Here is a 23622-nt window from a genome sequence, read left to right on the forward strand (position 1 = left end):
CGATTGAACAAGGTCTAAATATTGAATGGTCGAAAGATCCAATCAAAAACATTTTGTTTGATCCAAATGTGTATGTCGGCCTTAAATCCTTAAATTGCAGTCTACAAAATTCTACACACTATTCTTATGATGTATAAATACATGCTGGTGTTACCAAGTTAAAAAAAAAATGAAAAAAAATGAAAGCTGTTATCTGATTGATTGGTAAGGGCAACATTGACTTTTTGGTAAAGTTTTATTCATAAGGGCCATTAATTAAAGTACATTTTTTGGCGGGTGAGATAAATTTTCATTCATTAAAATATTGGTGTAGTGATTTGATTGACATTAAAAGCCTGACATTCAGTTTGTAAGAACATTGTTCAAAGTTTATAAAAAGACTTATTTCAGCACATTATTATTGAGTATAGCATGTCTCTCCGTTCAGTATTAACGTTCCGTACAGCAGACTTGGAAGGGATGAGGGTTGTAGCTGAAGGTAAATACAGGATCATGTCTGGGAAACGGCTGATCATCTGGAATGCAGAATTCGAAATGTTGCAGAAGCGATGTAAAGAAGATGAAGAGATTCATTCTCGCCAGCGGCTCTCCCACACATATTCTGCGGCCTAAACACAAATGAGAGGAATATGAAGAAAACCAAAGGTCAAGAATACAGATACTGAGGATCAATAATACTTGGATTCAACAGCATTGATTATGTCATCAGAAAACTTTTTAGGAGTTACACGCATATTATATAAAAAACCCTATGAATTAAAGGGAGTTTTAGAAACATTGATGATTAGACCTTCTTTTTAACTTTTTGGACAGTCAAAGAGTGACATTTATGGTTCTTACCCTTTTTACACCTTTGTACACTTAGTTTTTTTTTATTACAAAAATCATCTGAATTTATTTTTATGATGCAAATTGTACCAAATGATGGATTTATGTACAAAGTAATGTCAAATAAAAGGTAATGAAGCAGACAGTTTCTGGAGCAATATAGTAAGTTTATTGATGCACAAAGTTAAAAGTAGCTATGGTCTTTTGAAAAAAGGGAGGCTTGGCTGGTATAGTATGTGGTGGTGGTCTAAATCCTGGGACCTCCTGAAAGGCATCAAGGTAGCACCATTCACAGGTGAGCATCAGGACAATATACTGTATCTGTAAAAACGAAGGAGCTCACTGGAGCACAGCAGCCCATTAGTGCCAATTTGTTAACCAATTAAAGATCTTTAAGGTAGCCCAGCAATGTTTACAGTCTCCCATACACAAACTAATGTTGGTGGAACCTGACGATATCGACTGGTCTGCCCGACAGGCTAATGTCTATGGGGGCTCTGGCCAACTGATGGTCGGGAGAGATGCTGTCCGCGCATGTCCCCTGCCAATCATATTGTTCTTCCTGAGATAAGCTGCCAAATGAGCACTTTTGTGTATTGTAGAGTTTGTGGAGGTGACTGTCAGTCAAACGATCAGTCAAAGCAGCATTCGGTCAACAGCCATCTAACGTGTATAGCCAGCCCATGTTTTTAAAGACCACCTTACCTATATATATCTATTTATTTTCTGTTTTTCTTTTTATTCTTTTCATGGATAACACTATTTGAAATAAGTCACAGCCTGCTTTTAACATAGCAGCTGGGAGCTTTACCAAAGGTATGCACTACTGGGTCAATAATAAAAATGTCATGTGAATAGCCCTAAAGATTTGAACTCTTGACAGAAGACAATCTAATAGCTGTCGGCTGTACACTATAGCTGACAACTTGCTGAATCAGCACAATCAGTGTTGGCATTGTCCAAATCTATTTAACCCCTTAGATGCGGCTGTCAAAAGTGGCTATATCATTTAAATGGTTAACAGAGTGTGGGGGCTTCTTCTTTAACCCCATCGGCACCCTGAGATCATGATTATGTGGCCCTATTGTTTGCCATGGCAATTAATGGCCAAATAACTGTCTACTGGTTATAGTGGCCTGTTCAGAAGTTAGCAACATTTAATTGGTAAAAATACACTTTTTCCTTCCTGTCTTGTCACTTTGCATTCATTCCTGAACTGCTCCTAAAGTGTAAACTACCTGACAGAGGTCTTCAATATGTCGTAGGGTGCCGTTTTTAAAATGGTATCACTTTTAGAGGTTTTCCAATATATAGGACTCCAAGGTCACTTCGAACCTGAATAGGGCCTTCAAAAATATAACTTTTGTAAATTTTCTTGAAAAAATTAAAAATTACTGCTACATTTGTAAACCTCCTAAAATGCTAACAAAATAAAATAATATTTTACAAATAGTGCTGATATAAAGCAGACTTGTGGGAGATGTTATTTGTTAATGATATTCTGTGGTATGACTATCTGAACTAAAGGGCTAATCATTCAAAGTTTAAAAATTGCTATTTTTTACATTTTTGTCAAATTTCTGATATTTTTTGTGTTTAAAAAAAATCGACCTAAATTTAACATTATCATAAATTTCAATGTGCCACGAAAAAACACACTTAAAATCATTGGGATTTTTTGAAGCGTTCCAGAGTTATTATCACAAGTGACACTGGTCAGATTTTAAAAATTGGGCCCGATCACTATGGGGATAAAATAATTAGAGTAATTAGAGATTAATTCTGACCACATCAGAAAACAAAACAGAGTTTAGCTGTATCTATTCATTATTTGCTGGTACCTGCAGAAAAGGGAATGAACACTTCATTCTTCACAAAGTTTCCTTCTGAATCCATTAAATGTTCTGGATAAAATTGAAATGGTTTCTTCCAAATGCTCTTATCCTTTAAGACTGAAGTCAAGTTAGGTACGATTGTGATGCCCTGAAATAATAAAGATAAAACATGCACTACTATTACATTCTTAGGATTTTTTTTTTGCTTCATGTTCAGAAATTTAGGGAGACATAATGTTATACGATCATATTTAGTTGTGTAGACATACAGTGAGGAAAAAGTATCAATGCATCATGAGATTTTGAGTGCAAACCTCATTCCGTCAGCAATGGCATTGAAGATGAAACCTGGATGGGTCTTTCAGCATGATAATGATTCCAAGCACACCACCAGGGCAATGAAGGATTTGCTTCGTAAGAAGCATATGAAGGTCCTGGAGTCTCCAGATCTCAACCCCATAGAAAACATTTGGAGGGAGGTTAAAGTCCATGGTGTCCTGCGACAGGCCCAAAACATCACTGCTCTAGAGGAGATCTGCATGGAGGAATGGGCCAACATACCACCAACAGTGTGTGCCAACCTTGTGAAGACTTACAGAAAACATTTGATCGCTGTCATTGCCAACAAAGGATATATAGCAAAATATTGAGATGAACTATTGTTAATGACCAAATACTTATTTTCCACCATATTTAGCAAAATAAATCTTGCCAAATCAGACAATGTGATTTCCTGGATTTGTTTTCTCATTTTGACTCTCATAGTTATGGTCTACCTATGATGTCAATTAGAGGCCTCTCTCATCTTTTTAAGTGGGAGAACTTGCACAATTAGTGGATGACTAAGAAATCAGGATACAATTCAGGTTAAAGGAGGCACAACAACAGAAATGTGTATCAAAATAGATGGGACAGACGAAGAAGGAGAGTTATGGGGTGCTATGCCAGATGACCTGGCCTCCGCAGTCATCAGACCTGAACCCAATCGAGATGGTTTGGGGTAAGCTGGACCGCAGAGTGAAGACAAAAGGGCAAACAAGTGCTAAGCATCTCTGGGAACTCCTTCAAAATTGTTGGAAGTCCATTCCCGGTGACTACCTCTTGAAGCTCATCAAGGGAATGCCAAGAGTGTGCAAAGCAGTCATCAAATCAAAAGATGGCTACTTTGAAGAACCTAGAATATAAGACATATTTTCAGTTGTTTCACACTTTTTTGTTAAGTATATAATTCCACATGTGTTAATTCATAGTTTGGATGCCTTCAGTGTGAATATACAATTTTCATAGTCATAAAAATACAGAAAAATCTTTAAATGAGAATGTGTGTCCAATCTTTTGGTCTGTACTGAATATACAGCACTATTTTGCATTCAGAAAATACAGGTCACATATTTGGCAGTGTGATATTTCCGTGACAGGCCTCCTATATCTGCATGCTCAAAGTTTTTGCATTTTAGGCCATTTTGCCACAGTTTTTGCTGTTACTGTAATTATATACAGCACTATATTGCATTTTAAAAAAACAGGCCACATATTTGGCAGTGTGATATTTCCGTGGCAGGCCTCATATATCTGTGTGCTCCAAGTTTGGGCATTGTAGGCCGGTTTCCCACTTTTTTCCTGTCTGTTACTCTGATTATATACAGCACTATTTTGCATTTAAAAAAAAAACAGGCCACATATTTGGCAGTGTGGTATTTCCGCGACAGGCCTCATATATCTGCGTGCTCAAAGTTTGGGCATTTTAGGCCGGTTTACCACTTTTTTGCTGTCTGCTACTCTACTTATATACAGCACTATTTTGCATTCAGAAAATAAAGGCCACATATTTGGCAGTGTGATATTTCCGTGACAGGCCTCCTATATCTGCGTGCTCTAAGTTTTTGCAGTTTAGGCCTTTTTGCCACTGTTTTTGCTGTCTGTTATTCTAATTATATACAGCACTATTTAGCATTTAAAAAAAAAACAGGCCACATATTTGAAACATTAAGAAAGTTTGAGTTTTTATATATAAAATACCTTTTATTAAATATAAAACATCAACAAGACAAATAAATGATTATTTAAAAAATGAATAGAACAGTTTATCATTCGTATGGAAAGTTGTGTGATCCTAATTGGTGAAGATGCAAAGTGATCGCTAACCAGGGCTAATAAAGCAGCTTTCAAAAATTACTGCCAAATAGGCATATATATAAACATGAAAAAGGTACTCTTATTCCATGCATGTGCTGAAAACAAGGGACATTTTTCCCAGAGATAGTAAGTCAAAGGTAAGTATCGCACATAAATTACATTAGAACGCAGCACAAGATAGTCCTGGTCAGTGCGCATGCATGGCCTGCGTCTGGGATCCCCTGCCTCTTACATTGCGATCACCTTGGCAACGTCGGGTCACTATCCCGGACGTCCGGTCTCGTGTGGGGGTATGGGGGTTCGGGATTCACCCGGCCGCGCACGCGCCGACAGTGTCCAGGCCGGCATCATTAGCGATGCACTGATGGGTGTGTTCCTCTGTGCATATGTGAACTTTGACCCGAAAATACTCTGACACCCAGGATGATTTGTTTGTGCGCACTATATAAACACAGTTTCTTGGTCCTAACACCACCCCCTGACGAAGGAATTTAGTTCCGAAACGCGCGTCGGGTGTGTGCGTGTACTCAGGACGGCGCGGTACCCTAAGATAATATCCACTAATATCCACTATTTTTCCCTGAAATCTGTTATAGTTCAGCACTTAGGGTACGTTCACACTAGCGTTGTGCTAGTGTGCGTCGGGTTAGCGTCGGGCGACGCTGCGGCGACGCACGCGTCATGCGCCCCTATGTTTAACATGGGGGACGCATGCGTTTTTGCTTGTTGCGTTTTGCGACCCGTGCGTCTTTTTTGCCGCAAGCGTCGGACCAAGAAAACGCAACAAGTTGCATTTTTCTTGCGTCCGATTTTCGGCAAAAAACAACGCACGCGTCGCAAAAACGCAGCGTTTTTGCGTGCGTTTTGCCGCGTTTTTGCATGCGTTGTGCGTTGCGTCGCCGACGCAGCGGCGCACAACGCTAGTCTGAACGTAGCCTTAGCACTTTGTCTCTATCAGCACTGTGCAGGGTCTGGAAATAATCCTGATGGTTAAAACAATTGTGTTCTTTGAATTTATTTGCACTTCAGCATTTTTTGCATATATTGCACATCAATTTTGAAGTTTTTATTATTTTTTATTATTGTTTCCACATTGTGTCGCCCAATTTTTCAGGGAACTAATATACCCCGATTGTGGGTAATACTTACCTTGCACGGATATATAAATAATTATTATTATTGTGCGGTTGGGTATCCGTATATTCATTTTTATATGCCGTCCCGTGCTGCACACTTTTTTGTATGATTGTTTTGTATTTTTATTGTATATTTTTTAACGGTAGTTTTTTATATATTGTATCGCTGCTTGATAATAAAATAATAAAAGAATATATCTTGATCCAGTCTGGTCTTCCTGGTGCATCCTTTGGTTTGGTGATTGGTTTTGGTTCTTGGTTTAAGTGGTCTCCACTTTCTTTTTACTCAAAAGACCCCCAGGTGAGCAAATATCACTATATTTATGATTGTGATACTGATTTATATATAGCCTTTATTTTATTTGGGTTGTTCTTTTGAAATTTTCTCTCGCATCAGCAGGGGCAGAAAAACAACCAGCTTGACCACCCCCAGCATGATCAAGCGCATGGCAGCAAAGCACCTTACTTTGTAGGCCGAACCCCAGGCTCCAGGACCACTGTCTGCAGGTCACACCATTGTTTCTTCCACTGTTTTGCGTAGAAGCCAATCCCCAGTACACCATGCATGTGAAGATGCCTCTAGCCCTTCACCTGTTGTTGCCCACAGTCAAGCAGCACCATCATCAAGCCCATCCATGTTTTTGTCCCAGCACAGCCTTAAGTTGTCTATACCCCAGTCTTTGGAACGCAAGCGGAAATACCCAGGCAACGCCCCACAGGCCACAATCCTAAATTCTAACATTTCTCTTCTGCTTGTGCTCGACAAGGTACTCGGTCCCCAGTCACCACTATTTCTCCTGGTGTGCCGTACCGGTATTACACCAGCATGTGTACCACAACATTACCCGTGCCCTCAGCAATGCTGCTACAGGGAAAGTCCACCTAACTACGGACACGTGGACAAGTGCTTGTGGGCGGTGACAGTACATCTCACTGACCGCACACTGGGTTAACATAGTGGAAGCCGGGACCCAGTCGGACCTTGGAATGGAACACATCCTCCCCACGTCGAGGATTGCTGTCCCTACATCAATCAGGGTTGCCCCCACAGTCTACATCTCCTGCACCTCCTCCTCTTCATCCTCCATCTCTGAAATCAACACATCAGTCAGAAGCTGGAAGCACTGCAGCACTGCCTCAGCCAAGCGGCAAAAGGCTGTGCTGAAGCTAATAAGCATAGGTGAAAAACCACAAAATGCAAAAGAGTTGTGGACAGTGCTGAAAGAGCAGTCAGATATTTGGATGACACCACTGAACCTACAGCCAGGCATGGTCGTGTGTGACAATGGCTGTAACCTGGTGGCTGCTCAGAGGCAAGGTGAGCTCACACACAAACCTTGCTTGGCCCATGTGCTTAAATTCGTGGTTCAACATTTTTGGAAAAGCTACCCGGAGCTGCCGGATCTGCTAGTGAAAGTATGCTGTCTGTCTGCCCATTTTAGAAAGTCAGCTACAGCTTCAGCTGCCCTTGCCGAGCTTCAGCAGCGTTTGCATCTTCCAGCTTACCGACTGGTGTGTGATGTCCCCATGCGCTGGAACTCTACGCTGCATATGTTGGAAAGGAATTGTGAGCAGAAGAGGGCAGTTGTTGACTACCAACATCAAAAAGGCTGTCGATATTCAGTTCAGACTCCACACTTAAGACCTCAGGAGTGGACATGGATGTCAGACATATGTACCATCCTCCAAAACTTTGAGGACTGCACCAAGATGGTGAGCGGCGATGACGCCATAATTATCATCACCATCCCGCTTCTCAGTATTCTGAAAACCTCTCTGCTCACAATTAAAGAGGATGCATTGCAGGCCGAGCACGAGGACATGGAGTAAGGAACCATACAGGGGGATTACACTCAGCCCAGCCTCATGTCTTCTCAACGTGGATTGGTAGGCAATGAGGAGGAGGAGGAAGAAAAGGAGCTACTTTCATGCGCTATAGATGGTACTACAAGCACAGCTGTCATACCGTCTGATCAGCGGGGATGGCCTGAGGACATGGAAGAGAAGAATGAGGAGGAGGATAGCATGGTCAGCCGTCCTGTTGGTGAGGACATGGAAGTCTTGCCTGTTAGCAGTCTGGCATGCATAACTGACTTTATTTTGCACTGCATTTCACGTGACCCTCGCATTATAAAAATTTTGGGTGACACTCATTACTGGTTGGTGACAATTCTAGACCCACGCTACAAGGAGAACTTTCAATCTCTTGTGCCAGAGGCAGAGAGGTGTACTAAAATGTTGCAGTACCAGAGGGCCCTTGTAGCGGAATTACTTAGAAAATTCCCATGTGAGAACTCTGGCAGCAGATGTCAGAGTTTGTTGTACAGCCAAGCGAGAGAGACAGAAGTACAATCCAGCTCAGGCAGGGGAACAATGGCAAAGTTCTGGGACAGTTTTCTCAGACCCTCCCATCGTGACGGCACAGAGTCAAGGGGTGCTGTCACAAGAAGTACAATGTTTGGGAAGATGGCGAGGGAGTACCTTGTAGATCGTACAAACGTCCTCCGTGATTCCTCTGTGCCTTTTAATTATTGAGTATCCAAGCTGGACACGTGGCATTAACTGGCTCTCTACACCTTGGAGATCCTGGCCTGCCCTGCTGCTAGTGTTCTGTCAGAGTGGGTTTTTAGTGCCGCTGGTCAAATTATAACAGATAAGTGCATCCGTCTTTCCACTGAAAATGCTGACAGGCTGACTCTTATAAAAATGAACAAGGGCTGGATTGGGAAAGACTTCTGTACACCACCAAGTGAAAACAGCGAAACATAACCTCAAATACATTCTCTGTTTTGGGGAGGTGTATTCTCATGCACCTCTTCACAACCACACATGGGTATATGCTTCCAGATTTGGTCTGTTTGCTCTTATCCTCCTCCTTATCCTCACCGTTGTCATCCAGAACCACTAAATGACCAAGGTGAATGTGCACTGTACTGTTATAGGCCGGTGAGTTTTGGGTAAGGGGGCTGTGATGGCACTATTTTATTTAGTAAAAAAAGGACCCCCATTGGGGAATTATTTGTGAGCTCCCTACTTCTTAACTCTGTCTACTGCAATGTGTCCTTTAACTGCCACTAGATGACCAGGGTGAACGTGCTCTGTATGGTGAATTTTGGGCAAGAGGGCTGTGATGGCACTATTTTATTTAGTAAAAAAAGGACCCCACATTGGGGAATTGGGCATTACACTACATTGGGCCTACTTCTTAACTCTGTCTCCTGCAATGTGTCCTTTATCTGCCACTAGATGACCAGGGTGAACGTGCTCTATACGGTGAATTTTGGGCAAGGGAGCTGTGATGGCACTATTTTATTTAGTAAAAAAAGGACCCCACATTGGGAAATTGGGCATTACATTACATTGGGCCTACTTCTTAACTCTGTCTCCTGCAATGTGTCCTTTATCTGTCACTAGATGACCAGGGTGAACACGCTCTGTACGGTGAATTTTGGGCAAGGGGGCTGTAATGGCACTATATTATTTAGTAAAAAAAAAGGTTCTTCTTCTTAACTCTGTTTCCTGCAATGTCTCTCCGATGACATGACCTGGGTGAACATGTTCTGTACTTTTATAGGCCACAGAATTTAGAGCAAGGGGGGCTGTGATGGCAATAGTATATTTTTAAAAAAGGTACCCCACATTGGTGAAACCACATCCTTGTTGGCAAAGACTTCATAACATTTGTGTACCTTAAAGAGTTCACTTGAAAAGCTCCTTTTTGTGTTGCCTGGTTACTCACATTGATAATACACTTCATATAAATTTGATAAAGCAATGCTGTTAGTTTGGCTGTTAGTTTGGCTCGGTAGTTCATTACAAATATTTCTTTGTCGACTATATTAGTTTCTCTCCTTGAGAGCCATAACTTTGGCTTCATCAAAAATACAAATGGCAAATATACAAATGGCGATTTAGAAACCAGATTAAAATACTGTATACTGAATGCATTCAGACAATCATATAGCTGCATTTCTTGTAAAACAACACAGATGTGACAGACAATGCTCATAGTGACACAATCTTGAGAAATGTTTGTTTATTCACTTCACAAACAGTTCCAAGCCTCTATATGTTTGCTGTTTGCCATTGTAAAACATTAAGGTTTACTGGTAACTCTGCCTGTGGTGGTTTGATCTAAATTCTTGTGGCTTTTATTTTCTAAGGGTTTATGGCCCCTCATCTGATGACTCCATGATATCTCAGTTCCAAACAACCTTGAAAGCTGGCCACTTGAAGGGCTGGGTGAAACTAGAGTTACTACATAGTGTAAATCACTATATAAGATCAGAGAAACATGACAGATGCCAAAATCGGGGTACCTGTACATGTACAGTGTGCTGATACCTGCATAATTGGGGATGCCCATGTAGTGTCCATAATCTCCAAGGGGTTCTCTGTCTTGGTGTTGCTTCTCTGATATTCCAGACGGATGATGTTTAAAAGCCTCTTGTGGATGATGTAAGTATATTGTATGTAGTTAATCTTTATATATACGACATCACTATATGTATTTAAACCTTATATGTACTTATTATTAACCTTTGTATGTTAACATATACAAAAGTGTACGCACTCACACTATTCAATCATACTGTTCCTTGAATTTTGCAGTTTGCAATAAAATTGCGTTGTACTGCAAGTATTAGCCTTATTTAAAGCCGTATCTGAACCTTAGTGTTAAAAATATGGCAAATAAAATTGCCAAATTCTCCTGTTAATAATTCTGCAAAGAGGGAACCATCATACCATTAAAAAATACAAGCGGATTTTCATGGGCCCATCCAGAATGTGGGTTCCAAGGCATAATGGGGTGCATATGACTGACTATGCAGCCGAGCTGGCCTTGCTGCCAATGTGTAAAACAAAGGTGTATGGTAGTACAAAATGCATATTGTGAAGTGGATTTTCATGGGCCCATCCAGTATGTGGGTTCCAAGGCGTAATGGGGTGCGTATGACTGACTATGCAGCAGGGCTGACCTTGTTGCCAATGTGTAAAACAAAGGAGTACTGGAGTATAAAATGCATATTGTGAAGTGGACAGAAGAAATTTTGACTGTACAGTACCAATGGCGGCAGACCTAGCGAACCGCTTAGTGCGCTTAGGACAATCAGAGATAGCATGAGTGGAATCACCACAGTAGAAACACAGCCCATTCAGACGTCTGTGTTCTTGCCGTTCAACTCTGGTCATAGTCCTATCGCACTGCATAGGCTCAGGTCTAATCTCAGGCAATACCGCCAAATGGTACACAGATTTACGCTCACGCAAGCGTCGACCGATCTGAATGGCCAAAGACATAGACTCATTCAAACCAGCGGGCATAGGAAATCCCACCATGACATCCTTAATGGCTTCAGAGAGACCCTTTCTGAAAGTGGCTGCAAGCGCAGATTCATTCCATTGAGTGAGCACAGACCATTTTCTAAATTTCTGGCAATATAGCTCTATCTCATCCTGAGCCTGACAAAGAGCCAGCAAATTTTTTTCTGCCTGATCTACTGAATTAGGCTCATCGTACAGCAATCCAAGCGCCAGGAAAAACGCATCGATATCACTCAATGCAGGATCTCCTGACGCAAGAGAAAATGCCCAGTCCTGAGGGTCGCCACGCAAAAAAGAAATGACGATCCTAACCTGTTGCGCTGGGTCACCAGAGGAACGAGGTTTCAAAGCCAGAAACAGTTTACAATTATTCTTGAAACTCAGAAATTTAGTTCTATCTCCAAAAAACAAATCTGGAATAGGAATTCTCGGTTCTAACAAAGAATTCTGAACCACAAAATTTTGAATATCTTGAACTCTTGCCGTGAGCTGATCTACACATGAAGACAGACCTTTAATGTCCATTGTAACACCTGTGTCCTGAACCACCCAAATGTCTAGGGGAAAAAAAAGACAAATCACAGTGCAAAGGAAAAAAATGGTCTCAGACCTTCTTTTTTCCCTCTATTGAGAATCATTAGTACTTTTGGCTTCCTGTACTGTTATGATAGGCAATTCAGTAACACAATGTACATAGCGATCAGAGCACATACAGTGATCTGACAATAACCCAAAATAATAGAACGAGCTCTGAGACGTGGAAACTCTGTAGACCGCAATTCCTGATCCTCTCCAAACACAACTAGAGGCAGCTGTGGATTGCGCCTAACGCTCCCTATGCAACTCGGCACAGCCTGAGAAACTAACTAGCCTGAAGATAGAAAAATAAGCCTACCTTGCCTCAGAGAAATACCCCAAAGGAAAAGGCAGCCCCCCACATATAATGACTGTGAGTAAGATGAAAAGACAAACGTAGGGATGAAATAGATTCAGCAAAGTGAGGCCCGATATTCTAGACAGAACGAGGATAGGAAAGATAACTTTGCGGTCTACACAAAACCCTAAAGAAAACCACGCAAAGGGGGCAAAAAGACCCTCCGTACCGAACTAACGGCACGGAGGTACACCCTTTGCGTCTCAGAGCTTCCAGCAAAACAAATAGACAAGCTGGACAGAAAAAATAGCAACAAATAGCAAAGAAGCACTTAGCTATGCAGAGCAGCAGGCCACAGGAATGATCCAGAGAAACACAAGTCCAACACTGGAACATTGACAGGAAGCATGGATCAAAGCATCAGGTGGAGTTAAGTAGAGAAGAGCTAACGACCTCACCAGATCACCTGAGGAAGGAAACTCAGAAGCTGCAGTACCACTTTCCTCCACAAACGGAAGCTCCCAGAGAGAATCAACCGAAGTACCACTTGTGACCACAGGAGTGAACTCTGCCACAGAATTCACAACAGATAACCTGGCTCGGTGGGGTGTCACCGTGCCTCCTGGGTGTAGGTGCAGACAGGTAACATGCAATTAGCTGTCCTGCCGGTCTCTGAAGTAAGGCGTAGAGGTCCTTATTACCTCGGTGTTCCGGCTACCGGTTATCTGCGCCTCAGAAGGAGGCAGCCTGCTCGGGGCTGGTCCCCTTCTGGTATCCTCTCCCGTGCTTTGCTTTCCTGCATGCTCACTGCAACATATTCTGCTTTCTGAAATGTCTCTTTCTGGGAGCTGCAGCTCTTAGGACATTCACAACTCTGTGAACCCTCTATCCTCCTCAGATGGCTGTCTGGAACTTTCTGAGCTGATGTTCTTTCCTTCTCAGTTTCCTCTTGCTGCCAGGAGCTGCAGACCCCCACATCTGCTCAGCTATTCTCCTATCGTACCAGCTCCGCCTCAGCTGATAATCTAGCACATCTTTCTGTTTCCTTCCTCTCTGTTTCTCTGACAGGAACTGAACTCACTACCTTATATATACATGCTAGCCACCTTAGGGAGAGACCCAAGTTGGGCTAAATGTAGCGGGACGAAAGAGACCGAAAAGCCCTCTACTTAAAGGAAATACATAGTGGATGCTTTCCTGAAACGGAAAGTACTTGCAAGCAGCATAATACAAAGAATAGCAGGTTTACCCAGAATCCTTTGCAGTAGGCGGAGCTATGCAAATCATCTCTTTCCACCCCTGTCTAATCCACAGCGCTTGGAACCGCCAAGCGTGCAATGCTGCAGATTAGTTTCTAAATTTACACAGCCAACCAATTCCTACCTGTGGAATTGGTTGGCTTACCTTATATATAGGGAGTCACCTAGTAAATAGAAGCTCCCCCTGGTGGCCTGGAGTATGAATGTGTTTTGCTTGTTTGTGATACCTGGATGCAGTTATCCTTCCTTGCCTCCAAACGTAGCATCACTCTCCCTGGGAGGAAAGCAATACCACTGTGACGACCAGGACCCTAGGGCGCCACATATGCACTGGTGTGCCAAACGGCCAATCCCTGATTGTAGGCTGGTTGTCTCATTTGGTATTACCGCACCTGTGCAGTCGCCATCTTTACTTGGGCACGCTGCACCATGATAGTGCATTTGATTTGAGGCCTAGACAGGTAAGCATCTTTGCCTGCTTTTTGGTGTTTTTTCTAGAATAGTGGAGGTTTTTTCCTCCTTTTGTGGTTTTTGCTGTAATCCTTAATGTGTATAGGTTTTTCTGTTCAACTAAGTTCACCCCCAAAAAAATGTTTACATGCCAATTTTTGTCTGACCAAGTAACACAATTTTGAAATACAGTTAGGGCCAGAAATATTTGGACAGTGACACCAGTTTTGTTATTTTAGCTGTTTACAAAAACATGTTCAGAAATAAAATTATATATGTAATATGGGCTGAAAGTGCACACTCCCAGCTGCAATATGATAGTTTCCACATCCAAATCGGAGAAAGGGTTTAGGAATCATAGCTCTGTAATGCATAGCGTCCTCTTTTTCAAGGGACCAAAAGTAATTGGACAATGGACTCTAAGGGCTGCAATTAACTCTGAAGGCGTCTCCCTCGTTAACCTGTAATCAATGAAGTAGTTAAAAGGTCAGGGGTGGATTCCAGGTGTGTGGTTTTGCATTTGGAAGCTGTTGCTGTGAGCAGACAACATGCGGTCAAAGGAACTCTCAATTGAGGTGAAGCAGAACATCCTGAGGCTGAAAAAAAAGAAAAAATCCATCAGAGAGATAGCAGACATGCTTGGAGTAGCAAAATCAACAGTTGGGTACATTCTGAGAAAAAAGGAATTGACTGGTGAGCTTGGGAACTCAAAAAGGCCTGGGCGTCCACGGATGACAACAGTGGTGGATGATCGCCGCATACTTAATTTGGTGAAGAAGAACCCGTTCACAACATCAACTGAAGTCCAGAACACTCTCAGTGAAGTAGGTGTATCTGTCTCTAAGTCAACAGTAAAGAGAAGACTCCATGACAGTAAATACAAAGGGTTCACATCTAGATGCAAACCATTCATCAATACCAAAAATAGACAGGCCAGAGTTAAATTTGCAGAAAAACACCTCAAGAAGCCAGCTCAGTTCTGGAAAAGTATTCTATGGACAGATGAGACAAAGATCAACCTGTACCAGAATGATGGGAAGAAAAAAGTTTGGAGAGGAAAGGGAACGGCACATGATCCAAGGCACACCACATCCTCTGTAAAACATGGTGGAGGCAACGTGATGGCATGGGCATGCATGGCTTTCAATGGCACTGGGTCACTTGTGTTTATTGATGACATAAGAGCAGACAAGAGTAGCCGGATGAATTCTGAAGTGTACCGGGATATACTTTCAGCCCAGATTCAGCCAAATGCTGCAAAGTTGATTGGACGGCGCTTCATAGTACAGATGGACAATGACCCCAAGCATACAGCCAAAGCTACCCAGGAGTTCATGAGTGCCAAAAAGTGGAACATTCTGCAGTGGCCAAGTCAATCTCCAGATCTAAACCCAATTGAGCTTGCATTTCACTTGCTCAAATCCAGACTTAAGACGGAAAGACCCACAAACAAGCAAGACCTGAAGGCTGCGGCTGTAAAGGCCTGGCAAAGCATTAAGAAGGAGGAAACCCAGCGTTTGGTGATGTCCATGGATTCCAGACTTAAGGCAGTGATTGCCTCCAAAGGATTTGCAACAAAATATTGAAAATAAAAATATTTTGTTTGGGTTATGTTTATTTGTCCAATTACTTTTGACCTCCTAAAATGTGGAGTGTTTGTAAAGAAATGTGTACAATTCCTACATTTTCTATCAGATATTTTTGTTCAACCCTTCAAATTAAACGTTACAATCTGCACTTGAATTCTGTTGTAGAGGTTTCATTTCAAATCCAATGTGGTGGCATGCAGAGCCCAACTCACGAAAATTGTGTCACTGTCCAAATATTTCTGGCCCTAACTGTATATAATGTTTATTTATTTGCTTTTTTTCAATTTTAGGGGAGTGTTGAAATGCAAGTAAAAAGTAATCCCAACTATTTTTGGGGGCTGGGGAGGGATTGTAATGCCACTTATAATTCATTATAAATATTGTGTTTACTTTGTATTTTTAACACGTTGTTTGTTTCATAAACTTAACTTAACTTATTATTTTTTTAGTTTATTGATAGAATCAATAAATTACGAAATGCAGTCCTATGACTTGAAATACCATAGTTGCCAACAGTAGCAAATTTGTCCAGAAATCCCAGGAACTGCAATTAAACAGGAAAGTAACTTGGGCCAAGCCCCCAAAAGTGGGCACTGTAGCAGTTTTGGAACAGTACAAAGGGTTCCTGGAACCCATTGGACATTGTAATGTCCAACTTAAATGACCCTATTTTGCTCATTATATTGTTGACAAGTATGTAATATTTTATACAATAAAGCATTATTAGCTGTCAGTAACATAGTGACAGGCAATCTATGGTCTGTCTCTCAGGCCAATAAAAATCCAGTGGGGGAAATAATTATTTGATCCCTTGCTGAATTTGTAAGTTTGCCCACTGATAAAGACATGAACCATCTATAATTTTAAGGGTAGGTTAATTTTAACATTGAGACATAGAATATCAAATATAAAATCCAGAAAATCACATTGTATAAATTTATTTGCATTTTGCAGTGAGAAATAAGTATTGATCCCCTACCAACCATTAAGAGTTCTGGCTCCTTCAGACCAGTGAGACACTCCTAATCAACTCGTTACCTGCATTAATGACAGCTATCTTACATAGTCACCTTTATAAAAGACTCCTGTCCACAGACTAAATTAATCAGTCAGACTCTACAACATGGGCAAGACCAAAGAGCTTTATAAGGATGTCAGGGACAAGATCATAGACCTGCACAAAGCTGAAATGGGCTACAAAATGACAAAACGCTGGGTAAAGAAGGAGACAACTGTTGGTGCAATAATAATAAAATGGAAGAAATAAAAAAAGAATGTCAATCGACATCCATCTGGGGCACCATGCAAATCTCACCTCGTGGGGTATTCTTGACCATGAGGAAGGTGAGAAATCAGCCTAAGACTACACAGGGGGCACTTGATCTCAAGGCAGCTAGGACCACAGTCATTAAGAAAATCATTGGTAACACATTACGCCGAAAAGGTTTAAAATCCTGCAGTGTCCGCAAGGTCCCTCTGCTCAAGAAGGCCCAAGTGCAGGCCCAGGTGAAGTTTGCCAATGAACACCTGGATGATTCTGTGAGTGATTGGGAGAAGTTGCTGTGGTCAGATGAGATGAAAAATTGAAGTCTTTGACATTAACTTAACTCGCCGTGTTTGGAGAAAGAGAAATGCTGCCTATGATCCGAAGAGCACTGTCCCCACTGTCAAGCATGGAAGTGGAAACATTATGTTTTGGGGGTATTTCTCTGCTAAGGGCACATGAATACTTCACCGCATCAATGGCAGAATGGATGTAGCCATGTACCGTAAAATCCTGAGTGACAACCTCCTTCCCTGTGCCAAGACATAAAAAATGGGTCGTGGCAGGGTCTTCCAGCAAGACAATGACCCAAAACATACATCCAAGGCAACAAAGGAGTGGCTCAATAAGAAGCACATTAAGGTCATGGAGTGGCCTAGCCAGTCTCCAGACCTTAATCCCATAGAAATCTTATGGAGGGAGATGAAGCTCCCAAGTTGCCAAGCAACAGCCTCAAAATCTTAATGATTTAGAGATGATCTGCAAAGGAGTAGACAAAAATTCCTCTTGACATGTGCGCAAACCTCATCATCAACTACAAAAAACATCTGACTGCTGTGCTTGCCAACAAGTGTTTTGCCGCCAAGTATTAAGTCTTGTTTGCCAGAGGGATCAAATATTTATTTCACACTGCAAAATGCAAATAAAGTTATATAATTTATACAGTGTGATTTTCTGGATTTTATTTTTGATATTCTATCTCTCAATGTTAAAATTAACCTACCCTTAAAATTATAGGCTGTCCGTGTCTCTGTCGGTGGGCAAACTTACAAAATCAGCAAGGGATCAAACACTTATTTCCCCCACTGTACTACTAGGCTTTCAGGTGGCAAAAAAAACTCCTCTAGCCATGATCCTGGGCTGCCACTAGTGTGACACCCTCCTTCTTTCTAACCACTTAGATGCTGTGGTCAATAATAAACATGGTATATAAGGGATTAATTGAGCAAGATCGGAGTTCTCCCATCTTGGCAGTTGCCGGATCATTTCAGCTGTGCCAAAGAAATTAAACTGGATTCTAAGTAGTTTACATGAAGCCAAGTGCAAAATGTAGAGGCTGGAAGTGTCGCCAAAGAGAAAAAGAAATCCTTAATCATTATTTTAAACATGTTATTAGGAATCTTTTGGTAGTTCCCACAATATTGGAAGTCAACATAACAATTGAATTATCAGCCTGTCTGGAATGTTGGATGCTGAATTAAAGCTTAAACACGTGTCCACAGGTAGGAATTGGTTGGCTGTGTAAATTTAGAAACTAATCCGCAGCATTGCACGCTTGGCGGTTCCAAGCGCTGTGGATTAGAAAGGGGTGGAAAGAGATGATTTGCATAGCTCTGCCTACTGCAAAGGATTCTGGGTAAACCTGCTATTCTTTGTATTATGCTGCTTGCAAGTACTTTCCGTTTCAGGAAAGCATCCACTATGTATTTCCTTTAAGTAGAGGGCTTTTCGGTCTCTTTCGTCCCGCTACATTTAGCCCAACTTGGGTCTCTCCCTAAGGTGGCTAGCATGTATGTATAGCTTTTCACTGTACATTTTTTCCTCTCATAATACTCAACCTTGGGGATATCAAATCCTTGGATATTTGTGTTTCTGTAAGTCATATGGAGCAAAGCTATAGGCAAGATGTTCCCATATCTCTGGACTTCATGGATGACTGCACTGGTATATGGCATTTTAGATTGATCTTCTATTGTTGGTACTCTGTCACTGCCAATGACACGGTCAATTTCTTCATGGACCTTCTCTGCAAAAAAATAATAAATTACAGATACTATTAAGTTTTATTTAGAACTGGACAATATAACTGGTAGCAGGGAATGAGGAACATGGGGTTATTAGGTCATTCTGTAGACCTCCTACAAGGAATACAAGGAAAGCCTAAGTGATAACTTTATATTTATTGACAGGTACACTACTGAAGCTTCCTGTATGTGTGCATTTAAAATATGCCTTTGATGAATACCATACAGTGGCATCTGTCTCCCAAAAAGTCTCCTTGGAAAATGTATCTAATATATAATTGCCTAGAATACTACTTCCTGCAATTTGTGCCAACTTCCGTGGCGTTGTCCGGAGCTAATGTCCGGAGCTAATGTCCGGAGCTAATGTCCGGAACTAATGTCCGGAGATAAGTGACGTCAACAGTGTCCAGTGTCTGATTGGTTGCCGCCTGCTGCGAGCGACCAATCAGAAACGTGCCGTACTGTGACACACTCCGCCCGCCATTTTGGTGTGATTTTTGAACTTTTACCTCACAGCAAGTTTCTACTGCGTGGAGGCGGGCCCAGTGACGTTGCTCTTCAAGCTCCTGCCGAATTTCGTCAAAAAAATGATAATACCATTTACCAAAACTATATATACAGTGGGGCAAAAAAGTATTTGGTCAGTCAGCAATAGTGCAAGTTCCACCGCTTAAAAAGATGAGAGGCGTCTGTAATTTACACCATAGGTAGACCTCAACTATGGGAGACAAACTGAGGGAAAAAAATCCAGAAAATCACATTGTCTGTTTTTTTATCATTTTTTTTGCATATTATGGTGGAAAATAAGTATTTGGTCAGAAACAAACAATCAAGATTTCTGGCTCTCACAGACCTGTAACTTCTTCTTTAAGAGTCTCCTCTTTCCTCCACTCATTACCTGTAGTAATGGCACCTGTTTAAACTTGTTATCAGTATAAAAAGACACCTGTGCACACCCTCAAACAGTCTGACTCCAAACTCCACTATGGTGAAGACCAAAGAGCTGTCAAAGGACACCAGAAACAAAATTGTAGCCCTGCACCAGGCTGGGAAGACTGAATCTGCAATAGCCAACCAGCTTGGAGTGAAGAAATCAACAGTGGGAGCAATAACTAGAAAATGGAAGACATACAAGACCACTGATAATCTCCCTCGATCTGGGGCTCCACGCAAAATCCTACCCCGTGGGGTCAGAATGATCACAAGAACGGTGAGCAAAAATCCCAGAACCACGCGGGGGGACCTAGTGAATGAACTGCAGAGAGCTGGGACCAATGTAACAAGGCCTAACATAAGTAACACACTACGCCACCATGGACTCAGATCCTGCAGTGCCAGACGTGTCCCACTGCTTAAGCCAGTACATGTCCGGGCCCGTCTGAAGTTTGCTAGAGAGCATTTGGTTGATCCAGAGGAGTTTTGGGAGAATGTCCTATGGTCTGATGAAACCAAACTGGAACTGTTTGGTAGAAACACAACTTGTCGTGTTTGGAGGAAAAAGAATACTGAGTTGCATCCATCAAACACCATACCTACTGTAAAGCATGGTGGTGGAAACATCATGCTTTGGGGCTGTTTCTCTGCAAAGGGACCAGGACGACTGATCCAGGTACATGAAAGAATGAATGGGGCCATGTATCGTGAGATTTTGAGTGCAAACCTCCTTCCATCAGCAAGGGCATTGAAGATGAAACGTGGCTGGGTGTTTCAACATGACAATGATCCAAAGCACACCGCCAGGGCAACAAAGGAGTGGCTTCGTAAGAAGCATTTCAAGGTCCTGGAGTGGCCTAGCCAGTCTCCAGATCTCAACCCTATAGAAAACCTTTGGAGGGAGTTGAAAGTCCGTGTTGCCAAGCGAAAAGCCAAAAACATCACTGCTCTAGAGGAGATCTGCATGGAGGAATGGGCCAATATACCAACAACAGTGTGTGGCAACCTTGTGAAGACTTACAGAAAACGTTTGACCTCTGTCATTGCCAACAAAGGATTACAAAGTATTGAGATGAAATTTTGTTTCTGACCAAATACTTATTTTCCACCATAATATGCAAATAAAATGTTAAAAAAACAGACAATGTGATTTTCTGGATTTTTTTTTCTCAGTTTGTCTCCCATAGTTGAGGTCTACCTATGATGTAAATTACAGATGCCTCTCATCTTTTTAAGTGGTGGAACTAGCACTATTGCTGACTGACTAAATACTTTTTTGCCCCACTGTATTTAGTTGTGAAGTGGTTCAGTGACATTTTCACACCAATTTTGAACTTTTGTTTGGTGTTTTCTCCATATACTGCCTATTATTTTTGTTCTTTCTTACTATTATTTATTAATTGTATTATTCTTACATTTGAATAAATAAAGTATATATGGATTCTAGACTCCCGATTCTTTAGAATCGGGCTGCCATCTAGTATATATATATAAAAATGAGTGGTTATGATTTCCTTGCATTGTTGCCCAGAAATACAGAGATAGAGATAGAGATAAAGATAGAGTAGAAAAAGGAAGGCAGCACTCCATATATATCTCGGGTGAAAAAGTGGATTTACTCAGACCCACATGGCGTGGCGACGTTTCGGCACATACTGAGCCTTTTTGAAGCCTGGCTGCCTTCTTTTTTCTTCTTTATGGACTTTTGGAAAGTATAGGATGGATTGCTGAGGAGGCCTGATCACCCACTAGTGTGTGCATAGATAGAGACTAGAGATATCTGGATAACAATGCATGGAAATCACCGCTTATTTGTTCGCAGCGTACTGACATGCCATCCTCTTTTGTGCTACTGGAACTCTATGGACATCAGAGATAGGAACTGATCACTGGGTTTCAAAGCTGTTTAACAATTTGACCCTTTAAAAAAAAAAGACATTTTTTATCATGAACTGTGGGAGAATTATCGGAGCTAGTTTTATATTAATATAACCAAAAAGAAATGACCTAGTCACAAATGGCGCTTCCAAAATAACATAATACCTACAAATAACTGAAGCACATGTCAAGTAAAAATTCAAAAAAACATTTTTATTTAACAAATATTAACACTAGTGTTGAGCATTCCGATACCGCAAGTATCGGGTATCGGCCGATACTTGCGGTATCGGAATTCCGATACCGAGATCCGATATTTTTGTGATATCGGGTATCGGTATCGGAAGTGTAAAATAAAGAATTAAAATAAAAAATATTGTTATATTCACCTCTCCGGCGGCCCCTGGACATCAGCGGGAGGATCCGGCGTCCGGCACGGCTTCTTTCTTCAAAATGCGCGCCTTCAGGACCTGTGGAATGACGTCCCGGCTTCTGATTGGTCGCGTGCCGCCCATGTGACCGCCACGCGACCAATCAGAAGCCGCGACGTCATTCCTCAGCTAAAGTCCTAGAATGAGCGCCTTCTAGGACCTGAGGAATGACGTCGCGGCTTCTGATTGGTCGCGTGGCGGTCACATGGGCGGCACGCGACCAATCAGAAGCCGGGACGTCATTCCACAGGTCCTGAAGGCGCGCATTTTGAAGAAAGAAGCCGTGCCGGACGCCGGATCCTCCCGCTGATGTCCAGGGGCCGCCGGAGAGGTGAATATAACAATATTTTTTATTTTAATTCTTTATTTTACACTTTAATATGGATCCCAGGGCCTGAAGGAGAGTTTCCTCTCCTTCAGACCCTGGGATCCATGAGGATACCTTCCGATACTTGATGTCCCATTGACTTGTATTGGTATCGGATATCGGTATCGGCGATATCCGATATTTTTCGGGTATCGGCCGATACTATCCGATACCGATACTTTCAAGTATCGGACGGTATCGCTCAACACTAATTAACACTCAACTGTTTAAAAAGATTCAGTGGATAAATACACACATATACACCAGGCCATGTGTACCCCTTGAATTTAGCCGATTTGCCTCCTCCCTCATGTCTAGCTGACTATTAGGCTAGGTTCACATTGCGTCAGTGCAATCCGTTTAGCGGATACGCTAACGGATTGCGCTAACGCAATGTCCAAAAAGAGATTGCGTTCGGCAATCCCGCTAGCACAGATGCCCGATCTGCGCTAGCGAGGAACGGACCCTGAACACTGCAAGCAGCGTTCGAGGTCTGTCCGAAACGAACAGCACATCGCAGACGCATGCCAAAAATGGCATAGGCTTGCGATGCGTTAGGGATCCGTAAGCACATTGCCGTCAATGGGTGCGCTAACGGTTCCGCTACATAGCGTTAATTGCGACAATTGCGCCATGTAACGGAGTCTGTTAGCAGACACCCACTAACGCAATGTGAACCTAGCCTTACAAACCCTCAGTAGCATGCCTGCACTTTAACCACTGCACCTTAGTTATCCTTATTTGATTGCTGCCATAGTTAGTAGCTTGGTTTTGCACCTCACAATATGGTTTTGTCTCTGCAAGTATTCTAAAGCATGTTTTGCACTAATATTGAATATTATTTAGCACTATGCACTTTAATATTATTGATTTGATTTTGGATATAGAGATAGCAAGCAATCTTATAATTATATATGTAGACAATTTGGCTGTGAGGAGCCACAAAGGTTTTTACATAGAGCCATAAGCTATATGGGCATTTAAATAGAGCTGTATGGAAAACTCTTTTCCTTATTTATGTGTCTATGCTTTATGAATGTTATATTGAATACCAAATTTGACTGACATATGAGTCCAAAAGCACTATTTGCAAAGAAAAATAAGTTGAATTATATAACGTTGATTAACATTCAAGAAAGCTTTGCTCCATATATAAGGTAGCCCTTTTTGAGGAACCTTATGTTAGGAGTCGAGTTTCCTCTGCTGCACAGGGGGAATCTCGATCCGTGTCTGCTGCGGTCTCCCATTCGGTATCGGCCGCAGTGGGCTCTGCTCAGTGGAGATGTCGCTCCC

At 41.9% G+C, this 23622-nt stretch overlaps 1 protein-coding gene across 2 annotated transcripts in view; it reads right to left on the reverse strand.

Annotated features, from left to right (window-relative positions):
* Positions 1-216: 216 nt before the first annotated feature.
* Positions 217-23622, reverse strand: part of LOC138642949 (cytochrome P450 2D17-like) — a 172228-nt gene continuing 148822 nt past the window's right edge. For both annotated transcript variants that reach the window (XM_069731582.1, XM_069731583.1), the window contains 3 exons: positions 18535-18722; positions 2670-2811; positions 217-608 (listed from right to left, as the gene is read on the reverse strand). In XM_069731582.1, the coding sequence (XP_069587683.1) occupies positions 430-608; positions 2670-2811; positions 18535-18722 (509 nt within the window). In that variant the 3' untranslated portion in view covers positions 217-429. The remainder of the gene's footprint in view (positions 609-2669; positions 2812-18534; positions 18723-23622) is intronic.

The sequence above is a fragment of the Ranitomeya imitator genome, chromosome 6 (genome assembly GCF_032444005.1).
Source record: "Ranitomeya imitator isolate aRanImi1 chromosome 6, aRanImi1.pri, whole genome shotgun sequence".
NCBI classification, from domain to species: Eukaryota; Metazoa; Chordata; class Amphibia; order Anura; family Dendrobatidae; genus Ranitomeya; species Ranitomeya imitator.